The sequence below is a fragment of the Acipenser ruthenus genome, chromosome 22 (genome assembly GCF_902713425.1).
Source record: "Acipenser ruthenus chromosome 22, fAciRut3.2 maternal haplotype, whole genome shotgun sequence".
NCBI lineage: Eukaryota > Metazoa > Chordata > Actinopteri > Acipenseriformes > Acipenseridae > Acipenser > Acipenser ruthenus.
Window position 1 is genome coordinate 4,355,849 of NC_081210.1, and position 14,606 is coordinate 4,370,454.

The 14,606-nt window shown below is 38.7% G+C and overlaps 1 protein-coding gene across 6 annotated transcripts in view; it reads left to right on the forward strand.

The window, feature by feature from the left end:
• LOC117431487 (neuronal-specific septin-3-like) overlaps positions 1 to 14,606 on the forward strand; it is a 79,740-nt gene that overhangs the window by 47,231 nt on the left and 17,903 nt on the right. For 3 of the 6 annotated variants that reach the window (XM_034052431.3, XM_034052432.3, XM_034052435.3), the window contains one exon: positions 6,412 to 6,585. In XM_034052431.3, coding sequence (XP_033908322.3) covers positions 6,412 to 6,585 — 174 coding nt within the window. Of the gene's footprint in view, positions 202 to 4,349; positions 4,417 to 6,411; positions 6,586 to 14,606 lie in introns of those variants that run through there. The other 3 variants (XM_058995837.1, XM_034052433.3, XM_058995835.1) reach the window with 3 other exon arrangements.

Below are 14,606 nucleotides of genomic sequence, written 5' to 3' on the forward strand. Positions count from 1 at the left end.
CAGCTAGTAAGCTGTTCCTCCAAACTGAAAACTGAGAAGGATAACAAATAAATTAGGAAACGGCAACATTTAAAAAAAACAACAAAAAAAACAACAACAGTTTGAACCTCCGGACTGGTAGGTAACGCACTGTAAAAAAAAAAACACATTGGATTACCTCTGGATTTGACAAGAGGGTGGACAGTTTGTGAATGAGAGAAGGTAGGCTGTGCTTTATGGTCTGTTTTGTGGAAGAGGTTTGTGTGTGTGTTTTAACAATAGGGTAAAGCAGAAAGGCCCATTTTGGATGCCTGGTTTTAGTTTTTTTCTTTTTGTACAAGGGGACTGCATAGCTGTTATGGAGGTACATAGGAAACTGTTTTATGTATTGCGTGGACAATAAAGCAGCAAGAATGCTGGACTTTTGGGAACATTTGTTTTCAGGTTTTGAAAATCCAGTGTGCAGGTGTTTAATGTTTTTGACATAGATGACAAGAGCCAAGCAATAATAATAACGCAGTATGATTTTCCTCATTGTGCCCAGTGCTTTACACAAACATACATATGCAGTCAATTACAAATAACATTTAAGCTGAGGTAAAAATACACCTTCCTTGCAAGACTTACCTACTCAAATTCAAATAGCAATACCAGAATGCTTTTATATCCAGATTGATACCCCATACTGTATTTACAAGAAATACAAGCAGAAAGTGCATTTTTAGTAATACTTGCACAGTTGCTGTTAACAGAAGCAGACACCATCACAGACCTCTTTTTTTTAGTTCCACTTATATATATATATATATATATATATATATATATATATATATATATATATATATATATATATATATATATATATACATACTAGTACTGTTGATATGCACCTGTGATAGTTGTTGGTTTAAAAACAAATAATGACAATAAATAAAACAGCTGTATTGGACACCTGATATTTTTAGGTTGCTACATGCTCATTTTACTTACATTATGATTTTTTGTTGTTTAAAAGGTAGACTATTTTCCTCTTAGTGCTGATTCAACCCATCCAATACCCCCTCCCCCCATACATGACCTGCCCCATAATTATAAAAAAAAAAAAAAAAAATGAAGACACAGGAAGTAAAAGAAAATAAGTTGTGTGCTGCAACATGGGCCACATTAAAGCTGGCATTTCTGTGACCACAACGACTAAAAAAAAATCTGTTGAACCAGAGTTGCTATTTTAAACACACACACCCGCTACAGATACACACGTGCCACTTACTTCATTGTGGTTAATGGTCAGGTCAGGTTCTCTGACACTCTCACTGGAAGCCGAGTAAACGGTAAGGGAAGTGTTGGTCAAAGCAGCCCCTTATAGTTAAAACAGTGCTTGCCTTGTACGTGTAATGAAGCAGCTTGGGTTGTTCAGCGCACATGTAAAGATAATGCTGTGTGTATGTGTGTGTGTGCGCGCACGCACATACATGTCAGAGTGAAGCCATGCCTGTGACGACTTGGATCAAACGATTGTGGAGAAAATATTCTGTGGGCCATATTTTATTAAGGGCTCCACAGTTGAGTCCTTTCCCCCAAAAAGAGACTGCAGTAGTTTCACTTTGGGCCTTGATATACCTGGACCACTATGTGCAAAATGCTCCACTGTTTATTTTGCTTCATACTTTTGTTTTCAAATATCTCATTATTTCCAGCCGTCTTTGCCAGAATGACTAACTGACAAACATGGCAAAGTACACTAAAATTACAACACAGATTGAAAAACAAACTTCTCACCGATTACCATACAAAATTATGTTTAAATTGTTTCTTTGGGGGTTATTGGACCTATGGTCTCAGTGTCTAGTGAACCCCACAGCGCTCAGATTTATACTTCAGTCATTTCCAAATTTTAAGTGGAAATATAAAAGCAAATTCTGTCCACTATGCTATCTGGGATAGAAATACCTTGGGGCCTGCTTCTATTCCAGCAATGTTTTATGAAGGTTCAATCTAATATTAGCATCAATTCAAGACAGTCATGATAGTCATGTCTCTCTGTTTAGCCCACCAAAACAAACAAACAAAACCTCTAATAATACCCAAGCAATAGCACAGTACTACAGTACCTCGAATAAGTATGATAAAGGTACTACAGTCAAGTAGAAAAGGAAAGGGTAGATTTTGAATTTAAGGTTTCACTGACTCCCTAACAGTTTTGTAAGAGATATTGTACAGTGCTTTTTTGTATTAACTTCATTGTAAGCATGGTATCGTTAACAGGATCTGTACCCCCGAGCTAAAGCAGATTTTGCATCTGTAGAGTAAAATCAAGGATGCTGTGCTGCTGCTCTGGAAATCGGTTAATTAATATTCTTTCTCTTCCTTAGCCTTCCTCTCACCCGCCACACTTTGCTATCAACACCTTATACATTCATCATTTTCTTTTCTTTTTTTTTTTTTGTTTGGTGGTGCTGTAAAATTCAATGTCTTGACATTTCTGTTGCTCTGCCTTTCAGAGCCTATTCCAAAGTGCTGCAATTAGGGTTGCATCCCTCCTTGCTTTAGAATGGACATTTCTTTTTATTTTCATTTTCTTTTTATTTTGTTTTATTTAAGTTTTACATTAGTAGACAGATTAACTGTATTGTTGTCAATTTCGTTCCCCCAAGAAGGTTTGAGCAACACAAGCGACAGTTTGTATCATACTGTACCCTCAGAGGGTCGGTCGGTCTCTCTCTGTCTGTCTCTCTCTCTCTCTGAAACTCTATACTGGAAAAGTAATTTCTCTTCTTTGAGTCTTTCTGCACCCCTCCCCCTCCCATGCTGTCCGCCCCAGCTCAGGTCCCCGCTGCTGCTCTGCTAGGGCCAGTTTTTACAGAAAAGGCCAAAAAGAAAAAAAGCTAGCTGTCTTATTTGGAGACAGAGTCTGGCCTCCAGATAAAGGCAAGCTTTTAATCTCCGAAAAAAAAAGGACTGCAGTTCTTTTTCTGAATCGCAACACTATTTTATAACGGTTAGTAGTTGTAGACTTCTTAATGAAAGATGGTAAGGTTTTTAGCTTTCTGTCTGGTAATTAATTAAAAAAAAATCTGTTTCTTTGAGAAATGTTTATGTAAATGTGTTTCTTCTGATGAGTTTTTCGTTTTGGCTTACACTTTTTGCGGTCATATTCCAAATTAAGTAAAACTACAATGTAAATAATAGTAATTATGACCTTTACAGCTGTATTTTGTACAGTAGTAGAGAAAGCCTACTGCAAAATAAATGTCTACTTCTGAACAGTCAAAATACAATGTTGTCTAACAAAGACCTTCAATTAAAGAGTGGTTGTTTAAAATGTCAACTATCAAATCTGGGGCAGTCACGATTCACTATCATTAAAACCTAAACTTTGAATTCTCCATCCTATCGCACTTAACTCATGTGTGGCTTTTCTAACCTACTAAACACATGAAACAGAAAGCACTTCATTTTTTACATATATTTTTTTTTTTTTGTACCACAACATTCCATTTACCTTGTTACTGAAATATAGCCAACCTTCAGCATTTCTACCTGCCAAAGGCTTCAATTTCGTATTAACACAGTGGGTTTTACAATTTCAGTTCTTTATATACCACTGTTGACCATGGGGTTTACAAGGATTTGCCAATACCGTATTTTCAGTATGAATGTGTAGCACAGGGGTACCATGATACAATTGGCATGTACACATTTACTGTTCTTGTTGCACTTCTGCTACAATTATTGCATTAAAGTGAATTTAAGTTCTGTATTTTCACGAGTGTATATGATTAGATACTTTTAGAAGTGGCGTGATGGTTGAGCAGGTCAGAGAGGAAGAGTTTTGAAAGACTTTGCCTCATGTCCTGCTGGCGGCATGGCCTCCTTTCGCCCCACTTACCCAATTCTCTCTGTCACTGTCTGTCTGGTGGCGCTCAATGCTGCTGGCAAGGGGACAGGAACCCATTAAGCCAATGTGATCGAGCTGTGCCTTTTTCACTCTTGCAAATGTCATGCTTGTGTTATGGCAAATTGATGCATCTCATTGATTAATTAAATTCACAGCGCATGGGGAATGAAGACCTGCATTGATCATCAGCACCAAGCAGCAGCAGCTAGACTTCACTTCCACCCCCCAAAACACATGGTGTTGTTGTACTTCCTCATATAGGAAATACTAGCTGAACGTATAATTTCACCATATGCAAACTATTAGCACATATATATGCAAGACAATATTTTTGTAAGGGACACTGCACCCAAGCTTTCATTAAGCTCTGAATTAAGCTAAGGTCAAGACACCTCCAGGTAGCTAATCATAGTTAAGTGTCATCTGAGGCTAGAGGACTGTCAGACATGGGAACACTTCTTTTTCAGATGAGAAAAGTATCTCGGATATGATGTCTATCTATTCAGCATCCCAGGACCTCCAAGATGGAATCTGGCCCAGTAGGTCATTTGATTTGGTATCCTCTATACCTTCCTGTTTTTTTATCTCCATATCCTTCTACCCACCACTTTTCTCCAGCAAACATAGCCATAGTTATCTTTTGAACCTGTTTTTATATTATTAGGCTCAATTACCTTGCCGGGTAACTCCTTCCATATGTTTCCAACCTTGTTTCTGTGTGAAAAAAGTTTGGGTTCCTATGGGTGGTCTAGCTCTTATGGGTTCTCCTTCAGGGAAAAGGGTCAGTAGTTTACAGGAAAGGAAGGCGCTCCTTGACGTTACTTCCATTAGGCCAGGGAGCAAGGGACAGCTGCTGACCAGTGTGTGTGTGGGGGGGGGGGGGGGGGGGGGGGGGGGACTGACAGCTTGCCTTCCCATCTGCATTAGATTAAGCCAAGCTTGAGGCAACTTCATTCAACAGGATCCCTGCCTAATGCATTTGCTTGATTTTATGACTATTTTTTAAAAAAATTACCTCATTTTAAAAAAAAAGTATATATTATTCCTCAATCCCTGTATCCATTTAAATGGATATTTCGATTTTCAGTATAAAAATCATAAACTAGGTTTTTAGGTGCTGGAATTTAAATAGAGCCTTTACAGAACCTCCTGGTGTGGTTTATATTGTAAACAGTGTTTTTGTTAATCTTTGGAAACACTAAAGTATGACAAACTTATCCCTTTAAATCAGGGGTAAGCAATATTGGCTCTTCCAATCCATCCCACTGCAGGACTTTGTTCCAACCAGACCTTTAATTATTTAATTGACCTCCAACAGGGTCAATTAAATAATTAAGGATCTGGTTGGAACAGTTCCACAGTGGAATGGATTGGAAGAGCCAAGGTTACCTACCCCTGATTTAAAGGGATATTTTGCCCCAAAAAAGTGAATGTAGAAATTGTGACACATCTTTCAGCTCACCTACAGTTAAGGTCCAGAAATTACAATTTATTGAAAAAAAAAAAATAAGCTAAACAGGGGACCCTCAGGTCTGAGGAGGATAGAGATGGATGGATGTTCCTACATGTATACACAGACATCCATCTGTGGTAGGTTTTAAAACCCTTTTAAAAGAGGTTGTTAATTTATTTGGTTATTCATCTATACATAGCTTGGTCACGTAAAATGCAAGAACTGGGTTGTGTGGAGGATTTTCACATTTCTAGAAAATGATTGCTTTGTTCAGGTCAAACAAGACAATTGGGTCATGTGGTTAGAAGTGATGATGGGAATTTGTCGATGAATTGCATGCGTGTACACTAAAACAGTAGTTAAGTTAGGTTGTGTATTTAACTAAACCCTACCAATAAGGGGAGATCAGATACCAACATTGGAATTATTGCATTAATGCTATTTTTTTGTACACCTTGTTTTTTCTGATATTGGCCTTTTCAAGCATTTTGTGAAAGGTGTGTGTGTATATAGTCCTAGAACTTTACTATAGTGTATTATTTACATTCTTGGGGTTACACATGCAAAAGCACTTCTCACTGCTCCTGAAACTTGGGATCGTCACAGCATTCCATCCTTTGTTTGATCCAACATTGATCCCCATTGATATCACGACGAGCAACAACAAATTGTTTCAGAACTTTCTGTATGAAAAAAAGCAGAGGCGAGCACTTATATGAATAGTGGAAGTTCTGTTAGTCAGCTATTCTGCAGGGGAAAGGCTAGATGACTCATTTAGTATGTAACGGTTGTTTTTTTGTTCTTAAGGAAGAAATACAATTAAATAAAAACACAACCTGGGAATACGGAACAGCTTGATAAATGTCAAAAGGTATTAAGTTTTATGTGTCGACAATAACCCAAGGGGATTGTATTTCATTGTTGGTTTTGTGGAGATTCTGCAGTTAGCTCATAGAATATTAAGCAAACCACTTCCAAGTTATTTAAAGTTAGAGGGAAAATTTTTAACAGCAACCAAAAAAAGTCCTGACCCAGCTACCCTGCCTGACTGGCCCTCTTCTCTCTTTTCCTCTTTCTCTAGCGGAAAAGTCCATGGCAGAGCCTCAATCAAAACCAGATCCTGACCCTGAGCCCAAGACTGAGGCAACTGTGACAGGCCAGGATCTCTTCGGCTATGTGGGTATAGAGTCTGTACTGGACCAGATGAAACGCAAGGCCGTGAAGACTGGGTTTGAGTTCAACATCATGGTTGTAGGCAAGTAGCAAAAGCGTATTGTGATGAGGATTCATATTTCATTTATTCAGACAGCATTCATGATTGTTCCTGCCAAATCATCTGTGTGTCTCAAGCAATTCAATTAGTATTAACATGTCTCAGCCGATGTGTTAATTAATGTTTACAGAGGGTACGCATGGCAGGGTCGGGTTTAGGTAGAAGAGGGGACAGCTAAACAGGACATTTGAATGGAGCTAGGTAAGGGGTGGGTGAAGAAACTCCATGTTAGGTACATTTTGATCTTTAGCATTACATATCAAGGCATTCGAAATGTGTGGCATTTTGAAAGCCATGCTCCACCAAGCAGCATTAAGAGTGTATCGTCCATCATTTGGTGTGTTAGTTTCATGTATAACAGTGTTCATCAATAACTTCAAGAAAACAACTATGACAGAGTTTTTTGTTCCTCTTTAAATAGGTAATATTCTCTGCACAAAGCCACAATAAATAAAGCCTATTGCTTTATTCAATACAATGTTAGAACTACGGAGCTGCTCATTTGATAAAGACATCAAACTACTGTTAAGTGACCCTGCTATACATACTGTACGGTTCATTGCAAAATGTCAGGGGTTTTGACTAGGGTCCAAAATTCCACCCACAGTTTCCCCACCCAGCTTGAGGTTGGGGCTTCCCCCCCAAAAACAATATCTTACCACTACCTTATATAAAATGCTTTACTTCCCCCTGCCCAGCATAAAGACTGCTTTGGATGCATGCTTGCAAGCAAGCATAAAGGACAACACCCCACCCCCTATAAATATCTCTAAATATAAATCATTTCAGCATGCTTGTGCAATCAGGCAACTCCCTCAAAAAACCCAGTGAAGTATAATGGGCATCAGGAAAACAGTAACTTGACTACATCCCGTTATGCCAACAGCAGCAGTAGATCATTGCTTAGTGTTGGCCTGCTGTTGCAAAATGTAGCAAGTTCTCTGTAATGGCTAAGAAGCATTAGAGGCTGCACTGCAGAATGTGACACCTTAACAAATGGACAAGAGAGCTGCAGCAAGTAGCTTGACTGGTAATGCTGGACTAGAGTGCAGAACAGGACGAAGTTCTAGCATCGCATTAGTTACAGAGCAAATGGTTTAGTTTTTTCAGTATTACAGAATGAACTGCTGTTAAGGAGGTGGTGGATTGGAACAGCTTGGCTGTTGCAGCTCTGGACAGGGGTGTGGAAAGATAGTGGTTTTGTAGCGGCTTAACTATTGAAGCGTTGGACTGAAATCGGTGCAATCTGCTGGAAAATAAACTCCAAGATGTGTTTTAGCACCCTAATCTACCTTAACCTCAGACCTTCCCAGTCTGGGGATCAGCCTGGAAGTGGGCAGTGGCTTGGTCAGTTGGTTGTGGGTTCCAGTTTGTTGCTGGGGAAGCTTGTTTGACTCTAGTAGGTTGTTATGACTCTGTCTGAGCTGAGGTGACAAAATCACTCTTCAGGACATCTGCCTGTTTGAGACCCACCCCCCTCTAAACCAACCAATCCCCTCACTCAAATCACTCTACTATTGTGTTCTCACAATCCACCATCTGCTCTCAATGTGGTGTTTATCAAATGGGCTACTGGCTATGAATTTTCAGTCATGCCTATTTAACCATGGGTTTTCATGAAAAAAGCAAATTGGCTCATCTCCTGTCCAAGACAAGAGACCCCCTCAAGCCTGAGGAAACTTGAATGGTAAGACACTGGACTAGGAAAGTTGTTAGGTCAGCTTTTGTTAATGTTCAACTGTGAAGTTCTTTCCAAAATGGGAAAGGTGTGTCCCACTAGCCACCCACCATTAACACTTCCAAAAACCTGTCATTACATCATTACAAGCAGTTCAAACAACTTTTGATTTAATTCCCAGAATGATATTAGCCAATTTATGAGCTTAACTTGGTATGTCATATTTTTCACAATCTTGGATCCTTATACCTTATTCAAACCCAGCCGCTTGTTTCTCATTAAAAAAAAAAAAAAATAGAAAAAAATACTAGTAATAAAAAAAAATATCTATGAATCTGTTATCTGGAAACCACAGAGTTAAAAATACAGCCAGCTTCAGCAGCTGTTCTAGTCGCTCTCTTTGACAGACAGCGAATCAAAGCCTTACTGTGGTTATTCTAATAATAGTTTTCAGAAGTATTTCGACCTATGCAAAACGTTATTTAACACGTTTCGGGTGCGGGTGTAAGGTGATTAAAATTAGTCTTAGCTGCGTGTTTTCTGCATGAAAGTGCAATGCATTTGTGCTCTGCGTTTCCAGTACAAGGGATTAGACGGACATTATGTTCAGTGTCAGGGAACTGCGAACAACCACTCTATTGCAAATGCCAAGTGTGAGCAATTCTTTGTGATGACTATTACTGTTATTTTGGCACTCTAAAATAGTGCTAGCCTGGACCTGTGTACAGTAGTTTAATCCTGACAAATGACAATGTTTCTGTCCAAGTACCGACAAACATATAGAACAAGTCAAAACATTACTATAAAGTTGTGGATTCTGTAGAAACGTCATCCATATATTATTTCCGTGCCACTTAAGCTAAGGAAAAGTAAAAAGAACAATGCTAAATTAAATTGCATTGCATTAAATTGCTTGTTGCAGATGTCAAAATACATCAAAAACACATGTTCTTATATACAGCACTAGAGTACGACAACCAGTATGGAGTACACTCAGGGTTCACTCTTCACATTTCTATTAGCCAGCAGAAAATACATCAAACTGCCATTTTATATATTTAAAAAAAGGCAAACAAAAACAATCTCATGCAAAAGACCGCTTTAATAGGCCTTTGTCATTTTTATAACTTCCTGTAAAACAGAACATAGCACATGCAGGCATTTTCACAACATGTAGATAGTAGAGTGCTTTGCAGGGAAGAGGCTGTACTGTATAAGAGTCCTGCATTCTGAAGAACTGAACGTATTTCTACAGAAGGGGAAAGGATTACTTTAGGTTACCCTTGTCTTTTGCACATATATATTATTCCCTGTTAATCAGTTAAGATAAAGAAATACAAAAAAATGGAAACACCAATGTAAAGTCACTTAATAGGGCATTGGGCCACTATGGTATCCCGCTCTGTGGAGTTCTCGGTGGACTGTTTTTGATTAAACTGGCTGCTCGCGCCTCAGGTTGAAATTTTCAGTCAATTGATCTGCAGTTGCTCGCCTATTTTGCCTTGCACTTCGAATTAATGCATAGATATCACGATCCTGGAGTATGCGCTTCCGCCCACTGTTGCCCTTTGCTGATGATGTATTTCTTTACCTCGGAGTTCCATGCATACATCACCTTAAACACCGTTGCTCGTGAAACAGCAAGTTGAGCTGTCTTGGTCACGGAAGCTCCTTCCAAACACGCCCCAACAATCACCCCTCTTTCAAAGTCACTGAGGTCTCCTCTTGCAGCCATGCTAGCCATAATTATAGGCAAGCAGGTCTGTCCAGCATTTTTATACATGACCCTAAGCATGCTGGGATGTTATTTGCTTAATTAACGCATGAGCCACACCTGTGTGGATGCTCTTGCTTTCAATATACTTGGTGTCCTTCATTTACCCAGGTGTTTCCATTTTTTTGTCCACTACCTGTACATATGTGAATAAACAAAAATACCAGAGAACTTATTTTTTTAAAAACTTTAACCACACACACGAGATTCTACGCTAAAATCCATATCCTTCATATTACACCAACATGCTACAAATGCATATGTGCTTATATTCTTTTGAGAACTCCATAACATTATTTATGTGATCCATCCTGACCTTCACAAGTTATCCAGCTATGATAAAATTGGAAATATCATGTCTTTTGCCCCAAGCTCAGTTTGAGTCGGGAAGCTTGCCTTTGACATCCCTCTGATGTGGTAAGACACTTATAACTAAGATGTTTGAAGATGCCTAGCAGAATTATTTTTAAAATGTGCTTTTAACCTAATAAGTTTCCTTTTATTTTTATTGTTTGCACCTTTGTTTGTTCTTGAATAACAGTTATCAGGACAGCTATAATAAAACTGCTGTATCATTTCCCCCATAGCCTTCATCCAAAAATGCTCCTATTATTGGATGCACTGCAAAGCTTATCTACACCACAAAAAAAATAAAATAAAAATGCAACTCTGCGATAATGAATTTTCTGTGCCCCTACAAAGCATTGAAAAAGTATTGCACTCCTGAATATAGCTATAGAAAGCCACTGCAATACACTTGCAGTTGCATTTAATTAGTTGAAACATACAGCATGCCAATATTGTGCACAACTTGCAGCACATAAATAATTGCTCTGCGAGTCGAGATCTTCAACTGGACACCACAGCACATTGTCCCCCCTCTCTTTGTAAGGGTTTGAAAGGCAAGTTGTTCTAGTAAATTGCTGGCTGGTCATTCCTAATTCCGTTATTTATGTACATTCTGGGCACGTGCCATTTTAGTAGGACCTCTAGTAGGAAACACATACTGTCAGCACATTTGGTATCGAATCAAAGGCTTTGTAAATGCATGCTTTTTGTTAGTTATTGACCTAACAGGTTTGATGTCTACAGAGATGATCTGGTCTTTGTTGGAGCTGACAAACTCCTATAAGTCCTATTGAGCAAAACTGCCTTTAAATGGTGTATCACTGTCCCATTGCCACCACAATAACAGTAGCAGTAAAAGTTGACAAATAGTTGTTAGAATGTGGGCCAACTCTTTGAGCCCAACATACCACACCTTGTGGTGTGAATTAGGGCAATAGTTTTGTGGTATAAACATTCTCTAAAAGCAGATCCTGTACACATTTTAGATTATCTAGTTTTTGAGACATTGTTGCTTTTGGATTAAATATTTGTTGCTCCCAAGTTTAATCTTTTACATGTTACCATACCTATTTAATACCTATTTTCTCAATGTCAAATATATTGGACACTGGGTAGCAAAGGGTTAATTCTTGACATTTGTAGCATTTGCATCATTAGAGATGTAGCCTTCCCTGATATAGCTGACCTGTTGGGAGGTCAGAAGGCCCAGTTCTGGGGGCAAGGCCTGTGGTCCATCATGTCAGCAGCTCCCTGACCTCTGAGGGTCACAGGTTATCAGGGATTTCAGAGAATTATATGGAGACAGCAAGCAGCTCCAAGGAATAAGCCTGTACAGGTTTCATCCTTGTCTAAGTTTATGGTTGCCCCTTTTTCAGGAAAACAGATAAAAGCAACCTTGTTTTTCTGTGAACGACAACGGTGTTGGTGTACTGCGTCAGATTAATTGTGGATGTCTCACTATGGAACAAACAAATGGTTTACACATTAAACCTATACATATACTTTATAGAAAACGAAGAGTAATTATGCACATTTTGCGGCATGTATAATATTTTGCAGATTTTTAATAAAAGCGAAATTTGTGAGTATTTCTTGCCAGCAAACATTTCATGTTTGACTGTATCTGATGGTCTTGCAGCACCTCTGTCAGCCTATTTGAGAGGCATCAGTAAAAGGGACTGAGCACGATAATACGAAGTACAATAAACAAACGTTAACTTACTACGAAATGTATTAACATAATGCATTGTGTCAATATCAAATGGGACAATTACTCCACATTTCCGTTCATTTTTCTTTCCTCCATCTAGAAAGTTAATTCACTTGGACTAATTGGAGACACCAGCTATAAAACAATATTTATTTTGCTTTCACAAGCCAAAAATACAACCCTTTGCCAGTAAGGATTGACCACGATCCAACCAATTAAAAACACAACTCTAAAGGGGTGGTCAAAAAAAAAAAAAAGGTTTTTTTTATATATATAAAATAACCTACATGTGTTTCTCTGGTAGCATTTACAATAAATAATATCCCTGATCCGCTTATCAGTTTTAAACAGAGTTCCTGACAGATGCATAGCATTAATAATGCTGTTAACTTGCAAATTCACACAGCCTTGTTTGGACAAATTACAGTAGCAGGGGGTGCTACTCTGTGTGGTATAGGTTTCCGGAGAGACCATGAAAATTGCAACACAGCGCACAGCAATAAAGCCCCACTGTGGAAGTGCAACAGAACTCTGGGCAGGGATGTGAGGTGTGTTTTAAAAACACCTGGTAGTTTGTTATATGATGTGGTGGCTTGGCTACAGTTCTATATTCCGAGGTGATGTTCTACTGATGAAGAATACAAAAAAATGTAATATTGATTTATTGTGGAACACCTCTTTCCACAAAATTGATCAGAGGATAGTTCAGTAATAATATGCAAAAAGGACTTGCATTCAGAAGCTGTGAATAGCATCACTACAGTATGCAACTACAGCAGCCCATAAAGTCCACTCACATTATTTCAAATTACAGTGAGAGCACCCATTGGGCATATCATTTATCAACAGGTGTATATACATTACAGTACCTTGCGATAATATCTGCTGAGGCACCCAACAACTGTTTACCCCTGGCCAAATTTGGGAGTGTGATGTTCTAAGCCTTTTTCTGATAACATGCGGAAAGTAGAATTAGTCACATATTCTAGTTTATAAGGGAACTGGACATCCATGTATTTGCGATTTGAGATAATCTGGCTTGCAGAGTCAAAACCAAGTTTCAGTTCAAAAAAACATTTGAGTTGCAAATTCTGAGCAAAAATGTGATTTTTGTTTTTTAGTTATATAAACTAGTTTAGTTATATAAACTAGCAAAAAAAAAAAAACTCAGGTGTCATTTAACTGCGCCTACTGTACTGTACACAAGTTATCCCATGCTAGCCTGAGTTCAGTGTTGGCAACAGGAAACAAGAGCTAGAAGTCACTGCACTGGGATCAAGAGTGGTTTCAATTGTAGGGACTGGGAGTGCTAACAGGAGGAGGGAGAGAGGGTCCCTGAGGGAGCACACTGTAGCTCTGGCTGTCCTGCTTCAGCGGTTGCACTGGGTGTGTCTGTGTGCAGGTGGTACTGAGTAGGCAGGGCCACTCCTGTTGCTCTTTGTCAGAATGTAGAGCCTTCAGGGTTCTGAAATCCTCATGAGATAATAATCTCTGCCCTCATTCTCACTGTGGTGTGAACATAATTATAATAACCAAGTATGTGCTAATGAAGTGGTTCTTCCGCTCTCTGATATTAGACTTGAGCAACCCTTCCTCTGTGTGTTCCCTGGCAAGACAATATCACAGGGAAGAAAGCCTACGAGATTGTGGACTGTTTAGATATTTTTTTTTTCTTCAAATCCTTTTCCTTTAGTAACTTTTGAAACTGCTACAACAACCCTCCCATGTTTTGATTGCAATAACCTTTTTATAACTAGAGGGGAAAAAAAAACAAAAAACACAACCAAACACACACACTACAGTTCCGGTAACATTAAACAAATGCTAATCATTAGTTCTGATACAGTAGAACACTGGCACATCAGTATGTATCAGGAATCCTATTCTTGCATTGAGTAAGTTACCACTGTGGTTCATTATAGCTGCCATGTACTGCTGAACCATTGTAATATTACTGGTATGTCTGTAATCGGATGTTTTTGCTTGGTTCTTTGTAGTTAGAGACTGTAGTTTGTCAGTATGTGGCAGTAATAAGGAGAGGGCTCACAAACATGAAGCTCATGCATGGTAAGTGCTGTTTTTCCTTTTTATAGAAACCATTTACTCATTTCTTTTTGCCCCCCCCCCCCCCCCAAACATCCTAACAAGGAGTTGCTTTCTGTATTTTATTCTGTCCCTCAAAGCTAAGGAGTTCAGTCAACATACTGCTTGTTAGTAAATTCATTGGCAATTTCGACTAAAAGTCTCTCGATATATACAAATGCAATACTGTTACATTAAACTGCATATAGGGTTGAAGTACTGTATGGTTGAAGTACTCTCGGTTCTTTGCTACATGTGTTTCCTAAGCCTTGTGCCTCTGTCCTATTGTTAGTCATCACTGGTCTTTTAGTCTTGTAAAATAGGTAGCTGTGCAAGGGGTACTAAAAAGAAGCTTTGTAATAAAAATAGAGAAACATTTAGACTTTACCAGTGCATAAATGTTTTAAAAA